Source organism: Clupea harengus, chromosome 5 (genome assembly GCF_900700415.2).
Source record: "Clupea harengus chromosome 5, Ch_v2.0.2, whole genome shotgun sequence".
Taxonomy (NCBI): Eukaryota; Metazoa; Chordata; class Actinopteri; order Clupeiformes; family Clupeidae; genus Clupea; species Clupea harengus.
The window spans coordinates 3,091,513-3,114,506 of NC_045156.1; the positions used below are offsets into that span (position 1 = coordinate 3,091,513).

At 42.3% G+C, this 22,994-nt stretch overlaps 1 protein-coding gene across 1 annotated transcript; it reads left to right on the forward strand.

The window, feature by feature from the left end:
• Window positions 1-4,291: 4,291 nt before the first annotated feature.
• nmur3 (neuromedin U receptor 3) lies at window positions 4,292-22,648 on the forward strand. Its single transcript, XM_012827465.3, has 2 exons — window positions 4,292-5,963; window positions 22,002-22,648. Exons 1-2 carry the CDS (start codon window positions 5,099-5,101, stop codon window positions 22,385-22,387), a joined length of 1,251 nt encoding a protein of 416 aa, XP_012682919.1. The 5' UTR covers window positions 4,292-5,098; the 3' UTR covers window positions 22,388-22,648.
• The last annotated feature ends 346 nt before the right edge of the window (window positions 22,649-22,994 follow it).

The window sequence follows — 22,994 nt, forward strand, 5'->3', positions numbered from 1 at the left end:
GCGGAATGCGTGTAAAAAATGAACGTTCGTCGAATCCCTTGTAGAGGTTCATCCTTGAAACCGGCCGCTAACTCGACCTCGCAACCTTGGGCATGGGAGCCGTATGTGCTAGCAAGGAGGCTAAAACCCATAGGTGCTAGTGCCTATTGCTAGCACATCTCTTAAGGTGTAGGGGAGTGAGGTTTATTCACTGATATGGCTACAGAGGTATAGAAATGTCCTTACTGTGGTATGTGAAAAATGCCACCTTGCAGCTTGCAGTAATACCTCAACCAAACCCCCCTGTGTTTAATTATTACTTCCGCCAAGGAGGTTATGTGTTCGTTCGGTGGAATCTGTTTGTCTGTTTGTATGTAGGATTATGCAAAAACTACCAGCCTAATTTCATGAAACTTGGCGGAAAGGTGTAGCACGGGCCAACGAAGAACCCAATACATCTTGGAGTGAATCCAAATCACGGGGCGGATCCACAAATTTAGTTTCACTTTCGGTAACATCGTGGGAGATGGCATTTGGCCTTGGCAGAGGTCTGTGCTCTCTGAGTGCTTTTCTAGTTCATTCATTTGACGTTACTTGTCCCTTCATTTGTTGACACTGCTGAGCTGAAAGTGTTAAAGGAGTTCAAATTAAACAGATTATTTCTGCATGGTTTTCTGACTTACTGACTGTCTGTTAATGTTGGCATGATGTCATGAGGATTTGTTGCAATCACTAGGGACACAGCGACTTGTAGTCATGTTCATGTCATTTCACATTTATTTGAATGCAATATTTAATTTGTGTTTTTCAAGCAATTAATGGTCAGTCGACCAGAAGGTTACAATTGCTATGTTTATGCTCAATGCAGAGGTCTGGGCGATTTAGGATAGTTTTCTTGTTCTCGTGTGGAGAGATCAAAGAAACCTGTGTACTGTGGATGTGATCCAAAAAAGTTTTAGAAAATATCCAGATACGTGTAGACAAGGCCACAGACCAAGCCACAAGCTACATGAGGATGGCAGCACTCTAAGATAAGGGGGAAAAAGCTGTCAGGATAGTAATGGCGGTGATGTGGGACGGTATGGCAGTTGATGGTAATTTTTTATTCCAAAATATTTGTTGGAGACTCAGTCAAGAGTCAACAGGTTTTAATTTTGTACAGTTATGCGCATAAAGGGAGAGAGACAGAGGTTTCACTCCCGGGTTACACCCGAATCTCTTCTGTCAGCCATTGTAACATTACAGTTCTTATACTTTTCATAGAACAAAGGGGTGTCACCCCTCAGTCCCATCTCTTCATGTATATGTATCAGATTATTGTCTTGGAGACGGGAAGGCTCCAAGCCATTTGCTACACAGGGGAAATGGGTTAAGAGAACCAGCTGTGAGCACTGTCTCAGAGGCCTGTATTCATGAATGCAAGGGCCATCAAAGTCACTTTGACATGACCAAGAGGAGGGAAGAGGTGAGAACACTTTCACTTCTCCCTCAGGTAATTTCCTCTAACCGAATATACAACCAGAAGTCTTACATTTTAGCCTATGTCCAAATAAAAGCAACAGTTACAAATGAATATAAGATGCATTGGATTATTAAATATTGTGTAAACTCTGACCCATTGATTCTGATATTTCCAACTCTTTCAGAGTGATGCAGTTATTGTTGTAGCCCTACTCACTGCACAGCGCTGTTCACTCGCTGGCTACACAGATCTAACAGCATCCGGATTGATCCAAGAAACATGAATCTTGAAATGTAAATAACATTACCAGCACACATAAACAAGTGTTTTAAGTGCTGAAAACTGCCTGTTGCTTGATTTGTGAGGGAATGTGACAATTATGACACATTCCAAGGATTTAATTGGATGTTAATGTCATAACTCTGATCTAATGGGGATCATTATGCTTCAGCTTGAGTGATCATTAACATTTTTTCATTAAAACTTCCAAGACACATTACATTCCATTTATATTCTGATTCACAAGCCATATAGCCAAGCCTTTGGTTGAATATTTAGCCATGGATTCATCCAGGGTACATTTAACCAACCAGCCTGTCAATCATTAATCAGATTCACTTCAGCAATCCCATGCATGGCCCAGGGAAGTGTTTGTGTCAGAGCAACTAATCCAAGCCGACCTGTGCACATCAAAGGAAATGTGCATTTTTATCATCAGCTGCCTTGGTGTCACTACAAGAGTAGCACAAGAATGATTCAATCTGGCAGAGTATGCTGTTCATGTGGCGCTTTAGACAAGCCCGCGGGCAAAACGCGGGCATCAGTATAATTGTCAATGAAGCCACACACTGCGCACACACACTGTGGCTGAAGTGGAGAAGCTGGGCCAATCATTGCCTCCTCCAAAGCACTGCAGTGATTTGAATGAATGAAGGTCCCCATCCAAAGATAAAGATTGTCATAAAAGATAGGGCTTGTGTATGGAAGGTGTATCATGTGTAGGCATGGCTGTGTGTGGGATGACAAGGTAGAGCTCTGAAAATGGGTTCTTGGCCAGACTGGGTTATAAGGATAGATACCACATTTTGTCAGTCCCTCTTGGGCAACAGCTTATGCAGAAATACTTTGCCTTGCTATAGTAATGTTATAGGAAATTTCATAATAAAGACTTTATGGAGATTTCTGTAATTCCATTCCGATAGCATAGTTAGTCACTGTTATGGGGGTGAGTCAGATGTGAGGCACTCCAGGAATGTCTCAGAATTTTTATGTATTCATTCACCAGACAAAATCTTGCATCGGAGGGCATATTTCCAGCTGTCTTTTTTCCGCTACTAACACATAATTCGAAAGGGTAATAATGCAGAACATGGCCTTAACATTTACTGTGGGCTTTTACTGTCACTTTTAAAGTCTTTGACAGAAGGCATCAGCAATAGCTATCATACCTGCTAAGATCTGGCATCATGTAGCAGGTCCACCACTGTGATGGAAAATAACCAGGTTCTGGTCCTGATTGACGGCGTGCAGGGAGGCCAGCCAAACTGGTGGCTTTGGAAGTCACAAGGACAAAAACGTTTTTGTTGTCAGCAAAAAATCTAAAACACCCCAAAGTAACACCAAGGTTTTGTTTTGTGACATGAAACATGACGTAAAAGGGGCCCAAAACAATGATGCACACGCACACGCACACGCACACGCACACGCACACGCACACGCACACGCACACGCACACGCACACACACACACAGGCATTCCAGGACCAAGGCCAGCTACCAAGCCAAACATATTACTAGCTCTCTATTCAAGCATTCTGAGGGGCGAACCAGTGAACTACCTATTACAAAGGAATACTTTGGGAAATTCTTCATTTCAAATCAGAAGGTTGCTAGTTCAATTCCTCATTGCCTCACTGTCGAAGCGTCCTTGAGCAAGACACTGAACCCATAATTGCTCCTGATGTGCAGTGTGCCATCAGTGTAGATGTAAAAAAAATGTATATACATCCTTGTAAGTCGCATTGGATAAAAGCGTCTGCTAAATGACTAAATGTAAATGTTCATTACTTCCCATAGTAAGTTGGCTATGGTCCTGTAATTTGATAATGAACAAAAACCTGTAAAACACACGATAAGATGAGTCAAATAACATACAGCATTGACTTAACTTTATCTCTTTATCTTAAAATTTATATTCAATTAATAGTTTGGAATACCCTGTTTCCGGCGCTATATGATCAAAACCAGCAAAACTAAAGGAAGTGAAATTGAAGCTCCAAATTAAATTAAGGTCATTATTTCTAGCTGTCACTTTGCAGTAGAGCAGGGCTACCTTGCCTCCCTCACCTTCCTCCCCTGTACTTAGCTGACAGGAACCAGTATGTCATATGTCAAGCCTACTCTAATCAGTTGAGATAAAATCCATCCTGACTACTTTGTCCTCATATCCCATGCACATCGGTACAACAAGTACCTGCAACACACAAACACACACACACACACACACACACACACACACACACAGTCAATGCATTGTAGCAGGCCAATTGGCCAGTCTGAATTATCTTTGAGAATAAGCTTTTTTGAACACAACCTGCCACTCACTCATTCAATAACTAATGGAATCAGTAAACTAATTAATAACAATAAAACCATAAAGTAATCAATAAATGCAGAGCTAATGTACAGTAACTGTCACTCTAAATGATCACAGAGCACAAAGAAGAAGAAGAAGAGAAGGATTTTTGAACCCAGTGTATGAGGTGGTTACCAACTATGAGTGCCAGTGTTGTCTTGGATACACCATGACTGATGTGGTGTCAAGATGCATCATATAGTTATTTCAGTCAGGTCCACCCTCCTCAAGTGGCTCTTTTGGTTGCACTGCAAAATTGTGTTTCTGTCTGAGTGGCTTTGTTCCAGGTTATGTCCAGCTTCTCATGTTTGTCTGGGTGTGTAACACGGAACTCTGAACTGAACTGATGAAAGAGACGACACAGATTGAATGTAAATTACCACAATTCCATACTTGGCAATGTGGAGAAGGAGTATGGTGAACACATAAGTAACTGTTTTAACTCAAGAAACAACATTTCAAAATAAAAGAATAGATACTGTACAACAACTGGTATGAAGTACTTTGTCTTGTAACTCCTCCATCATCAGTGTTCGTAGTGGTCTTCAAAGTCTGAGAGTTGACTTGAGATTTTGGGTTCACCTACAATTTCTTTTTTTTTTTTAAGATTTCTTTTTGGGCTTTTTGCCTTTAATCAGATAGGACAGTGAAGGTTTGGACAGGAAATGAGCTGGAGAGAAGAGGTGGGGAGTGGGATCGGGAAATGACCGCAGGCTGGATTCGAACCCCGGGTCCCCGTGGGCGTTCAAGCCCATTCATGGTCGGGGCTGCTGCTTGCGCCACAGCTCCCTGTCACCTACTCTTTCTTGTGTGAGAAAGACCACAAACATCACACAAACACAAATGGGCATAATGAATTGTGTGGAAACTGTGCTGTTTACTGAAAGCCTTAATTTTCCCACGTTACTTTAGGTGCCTCAGATACTGGAAGAAAAAAGCCCACTGGGTCCCAGGATACATTGCTGACAACTCCCAAGGTTCCATCGTCCTCCACTTACCCAGTCTGCCCTCACCAAGACCACCATGGCCACTGGCAGCCCTGAGGATATCTTCCTGAACATCTCCGAACTCAACAGCAGTGCCTACAGCATCATCTTCAGCAATGTCTCGGGGAATGACAGTGCGCTGGAGACGTTAGAGGAGATCCTGCACCGCGTCCTGGGGCCGCGCAGGTCTCCATTCTTCCTGCCGGTGGCTCTCACCTACCTGTTGATCTTTATGGTGGGCGTGGCGGGCAACCTGCTCACCTGCACGGTGATCGCCAAGCATCGGAAGATGCGTACCCCCACCAACCTGTACCTGTTCAGCCTGGCCGTGTCAGACCTGCTGGTTCTGATTCTAGGCATGCCGCTGGAGACCTATGAGTTGTGGCAGAACTACCCGTTCATCTTTGGCGAGGGCGGATGCATCTTCAAGGTGTTCCTCTTCGAGACGGTGTGCTTTGCCTCGGTGCTGAACGTGACGGCGCTGAGTGTGGAGCGCTACGTGGCCGTGGTGCACCCGCTGCGCACGCGCTACACCGTCACCACGCGCCACGCCCAGCGCGTCATCACTGCTGTGTGGTTGGGCGCCGTGCTCTGCGCCCTGCCCAATACCTCGCTGCACGGCATCTACTACCTGGAGCTGCACGGCGTGCCCGTGCCCGAGTCAGCCACCTGCCACGTGCTCAAGCCCCTGTGGATCTACAACCTGGTCATCCAGGTGACCACCATCTCCTTCTACTTCGTGCCAATGACGGTGATCAGTGTGCTGTACATGGTTATCGGCGTGCGGCTGGGACAGGAGCAGAGGTCGGTGGGGGGCAACTCCGGCAAGGGCACCGGCTCGGAGGTCAGCTGGACCATCCACGTGGAGGGAGGGAAGAGGAGGCAGGTCACTAAGATGCTCTGTGAGTTCCAACCTCTCTCTCTCTTACCACTGTGCTTGATTGACACAGTCTAGATCCTGCTACTGTGCCTGATAGATGCTGTCTTGATCCTGTTATTGTGCTTATTCAACACTGTCCCTCCTTGCACCTACAACTGTAGCTGGATAGATACTATAGAATGTGCATTTGATGTGTTTTATGTGTTGTGTTTGATAAAGAGGCCACTGCCATGACCCCCAAAAGAAAGACACAGATTCAAAAAGAGGACATGATTAGGTAAAAGTCTCAAAATGTAAACTGTAACCAATGACAGTAGTTGTAATAGGAAGTGTCAACAAGTAACCCATATCAGACATTACTTTTTACTAACATTTCTTGTAGTATAGAGGGTTATTTGCACAGAAGAAGTGAGACATACTTCATAAAAGACTGACTGACTGTATGTAGATACTTATTAAATGCTTACATCCCAGGGGCCCAAATAAATTGACTTTAGATAATGATTTGACATGATTTATTATTTTAATTCTACTGATGTAAGTGACTCCTAGTATCACGTTAATAGTTATATAATTACATACGAAAAGGTGGACAATCAATAGGCTTCTAGCCAAGTCGGGTTGGAAGATATGGTCTGTCCAACTAAAAGCTGGATGTGAGGCCACCCTGTTGATCCACAGTGTCCAGATTCTGATAGAGTTTGTGGGGAGCGCTGGGTTAGAGGTGGGGAAGTCTGAAGGGTGGGTATTGATAGGTGAAAATTCACTCTTGTTATCTCAGGACTCCGGAGTTGTAGATTAGTATATTTATTCAATAACAATTGCAATCGGGCTCACTCACAGCACAAGGATGAAAGTGAAGCAATTTCACTAAAATTGCACAGGGATTATATACTTAGGATTTATCGAATTTATCTACTCTGTATCTAACACTTACGCCATATATCATTCTAACGTCTGCAGGAATAGCCACGCTCAACTAAAAGTCCCTTTGCGTCATCCCAACTGCTGAGATACAAGGATGTCAGTTCTACGCAGGGTTGAACAGGCACAGTTGGACCCTCTTATCACCTCTGTGCTCACCTAAACAAAGACAAGAGGTTCCTTCACTTACGCATGTAGAACTTACAAATATGCAGACTAAGTGGCGCCAGTAACTACTAATCAAAGTTACACATATACACAGGAACACAGAAAAGCCATCTCCCTGCTTACACAAGCACATGATTCATACAAAGTCATTATTAATACAAGGCACTTGATTCATATATTCAAGTCATTAACAGTGATTGGAAATTATCTCCATCAGTCCCTCATTTTATCCGTTTCAATGGATAATTTAAAATCACAAATCATCTTTCTTAATTCGTCAATTATCAATTTCAATTGATAACTTCAAAATCACCACTCTGAGCTTCATTACATGGATTTTCAGAACATACATCATTACAGAGCATCACTCCATATCATCATAAGTCAGTCATTTAAAATGTCATCATATTTCTCATCACATTTGTATACTTTGCATTTGTAAGCTAACATAGTGGGCGTCAACTGTTTTCACTATCATAGCGGTCATCATTTCTCGAATGCAGGGTATTACATAACATGTACAGGTTGCCAATAAACACAGGACAAGTAACATCATTTGTACACAAAACATTAAGATTCTTTTCCTATGAAGAAAACATCCGCTGTTGAATATCACACTGGGCAGGAAAATGTAAACAGTCTCTTTGTGGAAAGTGTGTTTGGGCAGTCTGGTTTTCCACCACGGATGATCTTCAGCCAGGCCTCATCACGGACATTTGACAAAACAAGGAACTGGCATAGAAGTGCAGAAAGCAAAACTTAGAGATAAACTCTTGACTAAACTGAAACGCCGTAGCGTGAAACAATACACCACAAGTCGTACTCGGGAAACGGGCTGAGACTAAGGCAAGAACAGAAAACGGCGGTACAATACCGGACTGGAAAACGTTGGAAACGGGCAAGATGTTCGCGAAGGAACGTAAGGTTGTCTCTATAGAACATCTATGGGGTTCTAGTCCATGTGATACAAGTCCAGACAACTGAGTGAGGGGAGTGAGGGGTGTATATGCATGAGTAACAGGTGCTGGCCATCAGTACTCCGGTGATTGATGCCGTGGTGCAGGTGAGCGAGTAGTGTCTGCAAGGGGCTTGGCAGGTGCAGGTTCACGCTCTGGCGTGACACACAGTGGGCCGACCTGGGAAAACTGTAGAGGAAGACAGCTCCTATCCTCTGTCTCGGTCTAAGGCAGGCTTAGTCAACTGTGTGTTAGATGTATCCAGGTGGCTCTCTCCGCTATCTTGACTGTGGTAGATGTTGACATTAGCACTTGGTATGGTCCGTCCCACTTGGGCGAGTGCCAGTGTTTTCTTTTGAGACTGTTGATTAGGACACAATCTCCTGGCCCAACCTTGGTTTCAGTCTCACAGGTTCCGGCGAAGCAGAGAGAGTTCTGAGAGCATTTAGCTTATTCATATTTTTACCATATATTCTGCAAATGTATATTCAATCTCTTTATCTGTTTCAGCAAATGGTTTGAGAGCTGAGGCAGTGTAGGTTTTTTTTACATACATTATTTCAAACAGTGATAACCCTTTACTGGCTTGACAACATGCATGCTTAATTTCACTAATTTCACTCTTGGATTCTCAATTTGCTTTTAATAGTTTGGATTTAACTCAATAATATCAATACTGAATGATTAAACATCTTTCTCAAAAAATATAAATAAGAAGTACAAATATATACATGCTTACTATCCCCACTTATTGAGGCATGTTTTTTCCATGGCTCAATATTGCAGCATATCTTTTAGTATTGTGAGATCTAATTCTCCAATTGTGTACGTGTCAGATGGTTGTTGCAGTACGGCCTGGTTAGTGGCCTTGTCTGCTTTGTGGTTTCCCAATGAAGCCGGGTCTTTTGCATGTGTGTGCGAAGCGCAATCAGTGCAATTAGATCCGCTGCCTGTGCGGAATAGTGTGGAAGTAGTGGCTGTGCGTTCAAGGTTTATTTGCTTGAACCATCAACAAACAATAGTTAAATCAGCTTCTGGAAAAGGCATATCTTGTAGGTCAGCTCTGGCTGCCTGTTGTAGAATCTTCAAAAGTAATGGGTTATGTGCAGAGGTGTAAAAAGTACTGACATGTTGTAAAGTAAAAGTACAATTACTTTGATGAAATTTTACTTAAGTACAAGTAAAATTACCCATCTAAAAATCTACTCAAGTAAAAGTAAAAAGTAGTTCATTTAAAATGTAATTTAAGTAAAAGTTACTTAGTTACTTTCAACAACTTGATGGGGGCCGCTCCTATACAGTGCAAAAAAGGACAAGGGGTCATAAAGCCAATACAAAAACTAGTTATTTTAATTAAAGGAGAATCTTTAGAAATATAAGTGCAATGACATTAAACATGTCAAACATTAAACATGTCAACACAACATTTAATAACTTTTGGGAGGACATGTCAAGACATGAACCACATGACAGATAAAATAAAACTTTGGTTACTTTACTTGTGTCCACCTTTAGAGCATTAGTCTACAAACTTCTTGTTGAGTTTGAGCAGCAGCTGATTTTCAAGGTGAGTAGAGTTCATCCTGACTTGCTTTGCAGTGAACAGCAATAGGCAGGCAGGTAGGCCAGTATTGAGTTTCAGGGACAGTTTTTTTATATTTTGAAAGGAGTTCAGCAGATCCATATTGTCTGAGACACAGGCTAGGTACCCTTCTAACTCCCCTGTACCTTCTGACCTTCATTGAGGAAAATAAATCATCTTCATCTGATGAATGTTGTCCAACTTGCTCCAGCCTCTACCTTCCGGTCGAGGTGTTGTCTGACATAGACTAGACCTGTAGAATGACAAACAACATAGTATTGAGCTGCCATCAAGAGTGCATCATAACACAGAAATGGCTATAAATAGCTATTTGAGATGACAGACCGACAGTATATATACAGAATTAGAGCATTATTTTCTATTTCTACATGCATCACAATTCATAATCCTCAATTCTTGCTAACCGAGACCCCTGAGCATGAACATGAAAGACGTGCATGTTGCAAAGCCATCACTTATCGTTATCAATATCTGACTAAACATCGTGATAAATGACCTGAAACGAATGAAAGACAGGAATGGAATTATTATTAGTCTATTGGATGATGGCTGTTAACAGAAGGATGGACACGAGGGGTGTGCACAAGTGTATAGCTAGCCTTACTACCATCGACGTTAGCATACTCAGGGCGGTTGAGAGTGCTAGCCAAAATGAGGCTACTAGTGCCATGAAACGCATATTTTGCTTAATGGAGCAAAGCTAACAAAACAACAAAAACGCTGTCTGAACTACTAATGGAAAGGGACAAATACTGTACTTACCAACACATGCTTGCGCAGATTTGAAGATGAATTTGTATAAGCAGAAAGTTCTGTCTGGCGGGGCAGGCACAGCTTACACAGCATTATATAGCTGTTGCCTCTTTTACGTTGGAAGGCAAACTGCTTGCTGAGATGTGGCCACAGGTTTTCTTCATCTTCTTTAATTTTAACTGGCGGAAAGTTCGGTGCTTCAGCTTGTTGGTCGTCCGCAGCTTGTTGGTAGTCCGGAATATCATCTTCCTCCATCTCTATCTCTCGTGACTCGGCACCGGCGGCTTGCATTGCACCGGCGGCTTGCATCATCCACTCTATGCAGCATCCACCACTGCAGTGAGAATTGTAGTGCGCGATTCCGTCCTTTCGGTTTCCCGCATTGAACTATGTTTTTTTTTTACTCAGTAACGGATGTAATTTCCAATGTAGCGAAGTACAATACTTCAGTCAAAATCTACTTAAGTAAAAGTAAAATTACCGATTTCAAAAACGACTTAAAAAATTACAAAGTAGGCTACACAAAAAAACTACTCAATTACAGTAACGTGAGTGAATGTAATTTGTTACTTTACACCTCTGGTTATGTGTATGACTCTGATTTTAGATGTCTCTTTCTTCTGACAACCTCACTGTACTGGGCATATCTTGTTCTCTGATTACTGCTCTGCAGGCACCAGAGTCACACACACACACACACACACACACACAAAAAAAACATTGGCTTTCTTGCCACCATTAACGTAAGCTTTGCTCTGTTTGGCACAGCCAATAATGCAAAAACATTTTCAAAATGTTTTAGTTGTTCTAGGTATTCAAGGACTGTTTCCCTATGTTTTTCCTTCTTTTTTTTTTTTTTACACACAGTTAGATATTTTAGAGAAGTCTCTTAAGTCTGTGTTTTAGACATTTTAAACCACCTCTTATTGCCATTATCATGTACGTCTTCTGATTTTGACGCACTTTTACCGATTGTAATAATTTTATGTATTTATCTTAATCTATTACCTTTGTCTGATCTCCACACTAGGGTTAGTTATGTTTTTATTTTCAGACTCTCACAGTTTGTTCTTGAGATTCCAATGCTGAGTCAACCCGAGCCCGACCAGAGGTCCTCCGTCTTACTTGTTTTGTGAGGCCAGGGAATTTCCCTGGGGTGATCAGTCCCCTACTGGTTCCGGGTCAAGGCACCTCAGTAATGCGAGATCAGTTTTATAATTAGATATTAGCCATATTTACCCATTGTAATCCACCTCTCATGACCATTACATTCACGATACCTGTTTTCCCATTTTTTATATTTAAAATTGCTCAGAAAATTCGTCTCAACCCCCACAGAAAAACACACACAGGAGTATCTCTAACTCTAGCAAATTCTTTCAGGCTAAAAAAGTCCAAACTCTCTCAAAAAGGTTCGTAACTAGCAAATTCTTTCAGGAATATATCTAAAAAAGTGGGAAATCTCTCAGAAAGGTTTGTTACTCTAGCAAATTCTTTCAGGAACATTTCTCAAAAAGTTAGTCTCAACCCCACAGAAAAACACACACAGGAGTAACTCTAACAAATTTCTTTCAGGAATATATCTAAAAAAGTTAGTCTCAGCCCCACAGAAAAGCACACACAGGAGTATCTCTAACTCTAGAAAATTTCTTTCAGAAATATATCTAAAAAAAAGTCCGAACTCTCTCAAAAAGGTTCATAACTCTAGCAAATTCTTTCAGAAAAATGTCTTACACCACAGAAAAACACAGGAGTCTCTCTAACTCTCTCAAAAAGGTTAGTCTCAAACCCCTGGCTATGTTTGCTCTCCAGAGGCCTACCAGAGGACCGGAGATAGCTCTCCTATACACACACATATACCCCTCGGATATACCTCCACGTATACCCCTTGAATATACCACCGTATATTCGTAGCGCTGTCACAAAGAACCATATACTCACGTACAGCTCAGAGTCCAATCCCCTAGTCCAATTAGATTCCTTCACCCTCGGCTCTCCTCGCTGGCAGACCCTGGCCTCCTTTCAATTCAAGTGGAGATGTCCCCCCGTGCACGGTTTCAGGTCCTGATGATTAGCCCGGCGGAGAGAGTCGATGAGGTTGTTGGAATCCATTTATCTACTCTTTATCTAACACTGACGCATACATCATTCTAACGTCAGCAGGAATAGCCACGCTCGACTAAAAGTCCCTTTGCGTCATCCCAACTGCTGAGATACAAGGATGTCAGTTCTACGCAGGGTTGAACAGGCACAGTTCTTATCACCTCTGAGCTCACCTAAACAAAGACAAGAGGTTCCTTTACTTACGCACGTAGATCTTACACATAGGCAGACTAACTGGTACCAGTAACTACTAATCAAAGTTACACATATACAAAGGAACACAGAAAAGCCATGGCTCTGCTTACATAAGCACATGATTCATACAAAGTAATTATTAATACAAGGCATTTGATTCATATATTCTTAAGCCATTAACAGTGCTTTGAAATGATCTCCATCAGGTATGATTGTGAGTAAGGGGGCAATGATGGACAGCTCAATCAGCTCATTCAAGTCTCATTCTGAATTTTGTTCTGTTCTTTTATCAAGCTGACAAAACAACATTCAACAACGTTCCCATTCTTCACCTGGAGCCTGTTTCTTTGCATGTTCATTGTGAAATGAATGGGATTTAAGCTTTAAATGTCTTAATAATAATGCCTTTATCCACTATGGGATCTTCCCGTATTGAATGGCCTATATGAAGCTGAAGATGGAGTCTTTTGACAACAAGTCGCTCACATATAAAACCGTCTTCTTGTTGGCCGTTATGCTAGGCGGGTAGATGTAATTCATGCCCTGTCAATAAGCCCTCAGTATATGCGTTGGGGCCCCGAGGATAGTCATGAAACCTTATGGCCTAACCCTGCCTTTCTACCTAAGGTGGTATCACCCCAGTTTACCAACATGCCTTTTTCTTTGGCTGGAAAAGCCTCAGAAAGAAGAGAATGGCCATTGAGAACATCATGAGATGTTTACTGGTTTATATGTACCTCGTGGTTGGTCACTTGATGACAGAAGTTTATACATATTTATACATATGTTTATTAACCAATGCACATGAGGACTTCCACTAATCTATTGATTGTCAGTATTCCACTTCTTTAGAGAACCACAGTTATATATGTAACCAGCAGTTTTACATGTACTGTATTTACCACAGATAGGCCTACATATGAATTTCTGTTGAATACCTTGTGATACCATAATCATGTTTGATCTCATTAGAGCCAGCTGTTTTTATGTAAGCATTTTGTTTCACAGTACAGTAACTGAATAATCCTGTAGGCCTAATTTGTGTTAATTTAAAAACAATAACATTTTTAAAGAAGTTGTATTTACAATGCAGTAATCTACAAAATAGTTAGTATTTACACATAGGCATACTGCTGGGTAATCTTTGAAAAAGGAGACAGCTTTTTATAGAACTCCATATCCACACCTGGAGTTTTGTTATTCTGCATGGCCATAATGGCTCCAATGATCTCCCCTATCTCCAACTTTCGCTCAAGTGATGAAACAACTGTTTGATCAAGAGAGGGGGCCTCTATATTATTCAAAAAAGCTGTCATGGGTGTTATGTCTGTGGGCAAGTCTGAAGAATAAAGTGAGATGAAATGGGAAGTAAATATATAATTTATGTGTTTTCGGTCTGAAACTAAAATACCTAGCTCATCTTTAACCTGGGGGATAAGACGAGATGTAGTCTGCCGTTTAATTGGTGAGCAAGTAAACGACTAAATTTATCCCCATATTCATAGGAGGTCCCACAGGTTTTTAGTAGAAGTTGCTCTGCGTGTTTCGTAGTAAGAATGTTCAGTTTGGCTTGCAATTCTATCTGTTTTCTTATGTAACTCAGCATTGGGGGATTCTGAATAGAGCTGGTCAAGTTTATGTATAGAGTCAGTTAAGCTTAAGACTTCCTTAGAGTGTTCCCTTTTGGTAAATGCCACATATGAAATAATATGCCCCCTAAGGAAAGCTTTGAGCGATTCCCACAGTAATGAATATGAAGTGTTCTCCTTTTTGTTTGTGCTGATATATACATCTATGTTGATTGCCAGACAGCGGCGGAAGTCTTCATCTGACAGTATAAGGGAATTTAGTTTCCATAAAGGACGTTGCTTTATATTCAGAGCAAAAGAAATGTCTACAACAACAGGGGCGTGATCAGATATAATGATGGTTGAGTAGTCAACAGATTTAATTGAAGGAATAAATGAGCTGTCGATGAAAAAATAGTCTATGCGAGAAAAAGAATGGTAGACTGGGGAGAAGAAAGAAAACCTCTTCAAAGTTGGGTTAAGAAGCCGCCATGGATCAATACAGCCACTCTGCTCCATAAATGTTGTGAATGCCTTTGCCATGCCTGAGGGCGATGATCTCTTTGAACATGACCTATCCAAAGTAGGGTTGATGGCACAATTTAAGTCACCTCCCAGAATCAGTTTGTGAGTGTCCAAGTTAGGGAGCGAGGACAGAGGCTTATTATCAAACTCTGTGTCATCCCAATTAGGAGCGTAAACATTGACTAGAAGAACATTGGTCTGGTAAAGACAGCCACTGATTATAACAAAACGACCATAGGGGTCGGTGATGATCTCTGTTGGTGTAAACTGTACCTTCTTATTAATGAGAATAGCAACGCCTTTTGAGCTACCATCATGTCTGGAGTGATACACTTGGCTAATCCAAGCTTTACGCAAACAAATGTGATCTTTTAACCGTAAATGTGTCGACTTGTAAAAATAAAATATCGGCATTGAAGGATTTGAGGTGAGAAAGAACTCTGGATCGTTTGACTGGTCCATTCAGCCCCTTAACATTCCACGAAACAAAGCGTACTACTGAATTACTGTTTAATCCAATGGTTCCCAAACGGTGTGCCGTGAGGCAAGGCCAGGTGTGCCGTGGGATTTTGTGACAGCCATACAAATTTTGCAATAAAATATCAGAATTGATGGCAGCGCCAGTAAGATTTGTAACAAAATATCAGCCTTGGTGGCACATACAGCGTACAAGTTAATGAACTTGGTGGCGCGTTCGAACAGCTCTCGCGCAAAGAGTGGGAGCTGCAAAACACACAGGCGCGCGAAGAATGTTACCTTAGAATGTCCTGTCAAACAACAATAACGGCTTGCGGTTAGCTAGTTTTGCTCAAACGTCATTAAGAAAGACAGAAAATGGATCGCTTTATTGTGAGGAGCAAACCACAGATAGTCAGCGTAGAAGAACCACTTAAAGAGAAGAAAAGAAAAACTGTCAGTAGACAGTATCACGAAAGCTACCTGTCTTATGGCTTCAGCTGGACCGGGGATGTCAACTGCCCCCATCCCGAGTGCGTCATCTGTCGGGAGAAGTTGGCTAATGCTAACATGGTGCCAAGTAAACTGAAGAGGCACTTGGAAACCAAACATCCCTTTCATGTTGAGAGAAACTTGGCCTTCTTTAAAAGAGCGAGTGATCTGAACCAGAGGCAGCAAGCCTGTTTGTTGGATTGTGTTAAAGTGTCTGATAAGGCTATGGAGGCAAGTTATATGCTAGCGGAGCTTATTGCAAAGCAGAATAAACCACACACAATAGCGGAGACGCTCATCCTCCCCGCTTTAAAAAGAGTACCACCAAGAATAAAAAAAATCTGCGAGCAACGACAGGCACATGTTTCTCACTAGCTTGTAAGTAGGCAAAATAGCAAATGTTAAATAGCAAATGTACAATATAAAATGTTTAAATGCTGATTAAAATATAAATTAATGCATTCACTGTTTTTTACAAGTATTTATTACAAAGAGTTATGATTCAACTGGATATCCAAGTCTCCCTTTTTTTCTTCATTCTAATCGGATGACCCTCAGTGATTGCACCTTTCCCTATAACATTAGTAAATACAAATAAACGTTTACAGAGTGATAACACATGTTATAGAGGCTATTTTGCACGGATATGAATACAGGTGTGCCTTGAGATTTTGGCTTGCCCTTTGGTGTGCCTTGGGCACAAAAAGTTTGGAAACCACTGAGAAGAAGTAACCATATCAATGTGTTTTGGCAAAAGGGATTGTACAGTATATTAAACTTGAGGGGGCGGTAAGATCATAGTGTAAGTAGACATGTGCTCTCCAAAGCCTTACATAAAGCTGAAGTAAATAGGACTGTGATAAAGGCGTGTGTCCTGGGACTCAGAGTAGGTGGACGCATTAATCATTCAGGCCTTGGAACGAAGGAAACAAACCCCATCATCTTACCCGGCAGTCACCACACCTCAACACTTCTTGTGCGACACCACCATGAGAGGACCCAGCATCAAGGGAGGCACTTTACCGAGGGCGCCCTAAGAGAGGGCGGCATGTGGCTAGTTGGAGCCAAGAGGTGCATAGGCAAGGTAATCAGTACGTGTGTTACCTGTAGAAAACTCAGAGGCAAGATCGAAGAGCAGCAAATGTGTGACCTTCCTGTGGACCGACTCCATACAGACCCTCCCTTTTCATATGTGGGCATGGACATGTTTGGGCCATGGGAGGTGTCCTCAAGACGTACACGCGGGGGTCAGGCCAACAGTAAGCGATGGGCAATACTATTTACTTGTTTATGTACACGGGCTGTCCACATTGAAGTTGTCGAAGAAATGAGCTCTTCTAGTTTCATCAATGCCTTGAGGCGTTTCTTTGCGCTGCGGGGCCCAGCCAAACAGCTACGCTCAGATTGCGGCACGAATTTCATTGGTGCATGCAGAGAAATGGGAATCAACACAACAGAGCACGGAAAAGTCCAGAACTACCTGCAGGACCAGAGGTGTGCATGGACCTTCAACCCACCGCATTCATCTCATATGGGTGGAGTGTGGGAACGCATGATTGGGGTGGCACGGCGTATTTTGGATGGCATGCTGCTGCAAGTTGGACGTGTGAAGCTTACTCATGAGATATTAACTACATTCCTGGCTGAGGTCACAGCCATAATTAATGCTCGTCCTCTGATACCTGTCTCGTCCGACCCAGAGCACCCACATATTCTGTCACCCTCCATCCTGCTGACCCAAAAATCAGGCACGCTTATTACCCTTCCAAGCAGCTGCGGCCCGCAGGACATGCTGAGGAATCAGTGGAAACGTGTTCAGTTGCTAGCTGATGAATTCTGGAACAGGTGGCGGAAAGAGTACCTCAGCACCCTACAGTCTCGTCAGAAGTGGCAACATAAGAGAACGAACATCAAAGAAGGAGATGTGGTTCTTCTTCGGGATAAGCAAGCCAGGAGAAACGAATGGCCGACAGGGGTCGTTGTCAAGACTATCCCTAGCCAAGATGGGCTCATACGGAAGGCCGAGGTAAAGGTTGTTCAGCAAGGAACAGCAAAGATCTACTACAGACCCATTTCAGAACTGGTGTTCCTCCTATCCCCACTCTGAAGTCCATATCAACAGCTGGTCATGGTATCTTAAAGATACCAGGCGGGGAGTGTTCTGGCTCCGCCAGCGAACGTTCGATTGTTGGGAAAGAGTTCAAAAAACAAGAAATAACAAAGACCGTTAAATCATAATTCGGTCATAATTCGGCAGTTAGAAAATTAATATCAAAAGTTTGCTTATGTGTTTGTTAACGACTCCCTCGTTTGCTCTTTAAAAGGCATTTTTCTGTAAGTATAGATATATTACTTAAATGTTCAGGAAATGTCAATCACTAAGAGATAGGCTACTAGTTAATGTAAATACATTGTTTCATTGTATATTTATTGGATACACTGATGTTGCTAGTCATCGCTATGCCGTTAGCTAATAGGTTACTTGATACTTTTGTACTATGTTTTGTATTACGATGTTGTAATCGATCGTAATTATTATTGTAATTGTAATCGTATTTGTACATATCTGTATTGCAGTTTCACACCATTACCAAGATAAACTTCACCCTCGGTGATCAAGATTGTTTTGTGTCGGTGTTTAACTTACTGAATAACTGACTAAGGAGCTCAGTGAGGCCAGTACACATGTGCTCTCCAAAGCCTTACATAAAGCTGAAGTAAATAGGACTGTGATAAAGGCGTGTGTCCTGGGCTAACCCACATGAAAAAATAAAAAAATGGGGGGTGGAAAAGAAAACAAATTCAAAGAATAAACACAGCAATATGAGCAACAACAATAACACTTTCCTAGATCCTCCTTTATTAATGAACCTGAGGAGCATCGCAGGCTTAACCAAACTAAAGACCTTCCGATTGACATTTCCTAAGAAACATATATTTATAGAGAAGAAAATAAATAATACAAATGCCACTGGAGTGGCTCCCAAAGGCATGCATCAAAACAGAACCCCAAACAGTTGATGGCTTTAAATGAACTGGGAGAAAAAAGGCACTGGCCATATTTATATTGATAAGTCCAACTTAATTTCCAAACAAGACAGTCCAACTTAATTTCCAATTTGTGATCAATTCAAATGACCGCATGGAATAGCCTACCTCAAGCCTCAGTGGATGCAGGTGCAACAGAGGCAACAGAGCCCCAGTGCTCGTGGTAGAATGCCATCGCCTTAACCGGTGTATCAAAATGCAACTCTGTCAAGTTAAACAACACTCGGAGGCGGGCAGGTTACACCATTCTGAACTTGACCCTCTTTGCGTAGAGCAGAGCCTTCACCTCTTTGAATGCTGCCTGCTTGCGTCCCAGTTCGGCACTGACATCCTCGTGGAGAAACACTCATTTTTCAAATTGCATTTCCTGTTGACGTCTCTGAACATTTTTCAAATTTAATTTCCTGTTGACGTCTCTGAACGATGATCCGCTGCTTGTCTTGAAAATTGTGGAATGCAACGATGAAGACTCTTGGGCGTTGATTACCGTTTGCCTCTGACTTGGCTGGCCCCAGTCTGTGTGCACGAGCGAGAAGAAGGGGGGTCGGGAAAAAAACGTTTCCAAATATTTCTTCGAAAAAATGTGTCATAAAAGCAACCGGGTTGGACCCCTCCATCCTCTCAGGAATGCCCACGACTCTTAAGTTGAGCCTGCGCGAGCGATTTTCCAAATCGTCAACTTTCTCCTTCAACCAGGCATTCTCAGTCTGAACAGTGTTTAGCTTAGCTTCAACCTGAACAAGCCTCTGTTCACTTTGGTCGAGAGTAGCTTCAATTCCACAGATCCGTTCTTCGTGTGATTCGTACAGGGAACTTATTTCACTCAGAGTTGATTTGAGAGGAGCCAAAGCTGTGTCTAGCTCCTTCCTTATAACCGCGTGGATAGCTTGAGTTAGCTCTGAAAGCAGCCCTGAGCGGAGTTGTTCAAACTCGGCTAGTCTGGCTGGTGGTCACAGAAGCACTTTCTTTTTCACTTGGTTTTAAGCGACGAGACTGCTTGTTCGACATAATAAATGTCGGCTGGTTTGTCGAAAATGACTTAAACTTACAGCATTGACTGATATTTCTAAAATGAATGGGGTAAATGATCAAGAATAAATTAAAAACTCGGGAGCCACTTCACCGTCCACCTACTCACGCCATCACCAACCCGGAAGTCAGGAGACAGCTTTTCATGTGAGTCTCATTTTTTAAAACAGCTGTTTAATAAAAGGTTCAAAGGGAAAATGGAGAACAAGTCTGAGTGCTTGTAATAATGACTATAAAACATGAAGGCTAAGACGCATCGAGAATCATTTTACAATCAAATCGTTTCCCTTTGAATTGTAATTTAATTGAATTGCGAGGCCAGTAAAGGTTCACACCTCTCTTTACTATACTAATTACATAATACATAATTAAGCCATAAATTAGCCTACGCAGTCATGAGTCTATTGCAAGATGTCTTTTTCTTGAGAGTGACGACATTTTTTCCCTTTGAGTTAAATTTTTTTGATGAACACAGAAGGTTGCCAAATGCTTTCAGTAACACGCTCTTGTTTCTGGTGATAATCATTTCAGCCACCTCCCTAAAGCCACTCATGAGTAAATGTCACCTGGAATGTGTTCTTCTTTTCTGTGTCGGCTCCAGCATTATCTCAGTTTTCCTGCACTCGCTTGAAGGTGTCTTTTATCATCAGTGACTCCTTCGTAAATGAGCCAATCAGCGTGGGTCAGGAGAAGCTCAATCTGCAGTTACCAGCCAGCCTGTAATCCACTGAGAAATAAAGCACACCGAGATCTGCTGTTATGTGAAATGCAATAACCACTCCTCTCATCCAAATAGGATTTTTGATCATTACTGAAACCCCAAAGGAAATGTATAAAAAGTCTGTAGCTGATAAATCCAAGGTACAACATTTCTGTAGCTGATAGTTCCAAGGTGGATTAATGACCAGCGGATCCATACTGCATCAGTCATCAAGTCTGAGGTATTCTTGAATACTTTGAATAAAGTCAACTTCATGCAACAAGTATAGAAGTAGGTAAAGTAAGTAAATACGTTGAAAGGGAACAAATCCTGGTACAAGCACCATTCAGAGGCATAGTTGCACATAAAGGGCAAAGGAAGAGTAGGAGATGAATGGTTTGAGTCTGAGTCTGATTACTGTTTCTTTAGCCATATCTCTAAACGCCTACTTGATCAGACTTTATTTGCATCTCCTCTCCTCCTCCCCAACCACACTGCCGGTCCTCTTGTCCTGTATTTTGTATTTCTTTCTTTTCATGTCCATCACGTCCTCTCTCCTTCTCTTTGTCTCCAACCTCTATCATGTCCTCTACTGTCCCTGTAAAACTGACTAACTGAGTAAAGGACTGTATAGGTTGATGGTTCTGGTATGGTGATGTCGCCCTGGTGTGTCTGTAAGAACACCTCTGGAGTCGGAATGCAGTTTTATGGGATTGGGGATAATGGGTGGCTAATGTAGGCAGCACAGCAATGCACAGGACTCAGGCATATTCATTGAAACTCAAGGATCTTTATCTTTGTGTTTGTGGTCTATCAAAAAGGGAATTAAGTACAAATTATACATCAGCATGCATAAACAACATTAACATAAAGGCTTAATATATATATATCTCAGACACACAGCAAATAGGTAATTACAGTATAACCATGGTATATAATATAATTATACTGCCATCTACTGGTCATTTACGTCCGTTTTAGTAATCTAGAAATATAACTATAATGCCATTAACGTGCATCCTCGCAGTAGGAATAGAATACTCACTCACGCTACAAATAATAATACAAGAAAGCTTACACATATCACACAGGTCTAACATACTCCCTAACATTAATAACAGTTCAACTAAACTACGTTTAGACTAGCCAGACATACAGCTATCATCTCCACATACTAACAAACACTAACATACTAGCTGCTAACTAAACCAAACGTCATTAAAGTACGGAATTCTCGCGTACATTATATAATAGGAAAAAAACAGACTTACAGTTCGTCAGTGACGCACAAACATGTCTGAAAGGAATATGAAACAGTAATAACTTTTACTACTAAACTGAATAGGAATAATGAAACTAACACCATGCAGACTCTCGTGGTGTTTTGCGCGAACTGACCAAATCACGAGATCTGCTGAGGAACAGATCTCTGCGCATGCGCAATTTTCTACCATCTCTGGCCTTTCTAACAGTCCCACTGTCTCTCTTTTTATCTGTGCCCCCCCCCCCTATCTCTCTCCTCTCTCTTCCTCTCCTCCAGCTGTGGTGGTGGTGGTGTTTGCCATCTGTTGGGCCCCTTTCCACGTGGACCGTCTACTGTGGAGCTTCACCCCGCACTGGACGGACCACATGCACGCCGTCTACGAGTACGTGCACATCCTGTCAGGCATGCTCTTCTACCTGAGCTCCACCGTCAACCCCATCATCTACAACATGCTCTCCAGCCGATTCCGCGAGCGTTTCCGCGAGCTCGTCTGCCACAAGGGCGGCGGCGCCACCGCCTCACGCAACAGCTCGCCACCCTTCCGCAAGATCCTCAAGAGCTCGTCCTGCGCCACCCACGTCTCCAGCAACCGCAGCAGCCGTCCCCGAGATGTCGCCTCCAACAGCGGCTGGGAGCATGAGGATGAGACCACCTTCATGTGAAAGACCGATGATGGAGAATTATCTCCATTAGTTTGACTGGTCCAGCAAGGCTCCAGACAGGAGGAGAGCGTCAAGGTCTTTCTTGCACCCCTGGCAGTGCAGACATTGTTGGAACCTGTTGTATATGTGCTTTAAGTATGGGGTATATGTATATGGGGGCGACAGTGGTACAGTGGTAGAGAAGTCGTTTAGTAATCAGAAGGTTGCTAGTTCGATTCCCTGTCGAAGCGTCCTTGAGCAAGACACTGAACCCCTAATTGCTCCTGATGAGCAGTGTGCCATCAGTGTAAATGTAAAATGTGTATACATTGTAAGTCGCACATATGTAAGTCGCTTTGGATAAAAGCGTCTGCTAAATGACTAAATGTAAATGTTAAGTTGCCTTGCAGAAAACAAATATTGCTGAAACCTGTGCTACATCATCAGAGTGTGACATGCTGCCTTGAATACAGAACTAAACATTTGTATGCTAATAGTTTAGGTGTAATTGGATTGTTATTTAATGTGAATGTGGTGTGCAGCTGTTCTGTCCTAGTTATACGCACGGCTTTGTCGGATGTGCCTGTGGGCCTGAGCTATTACAGGAGTGAGGTGACTAGCATGGGTG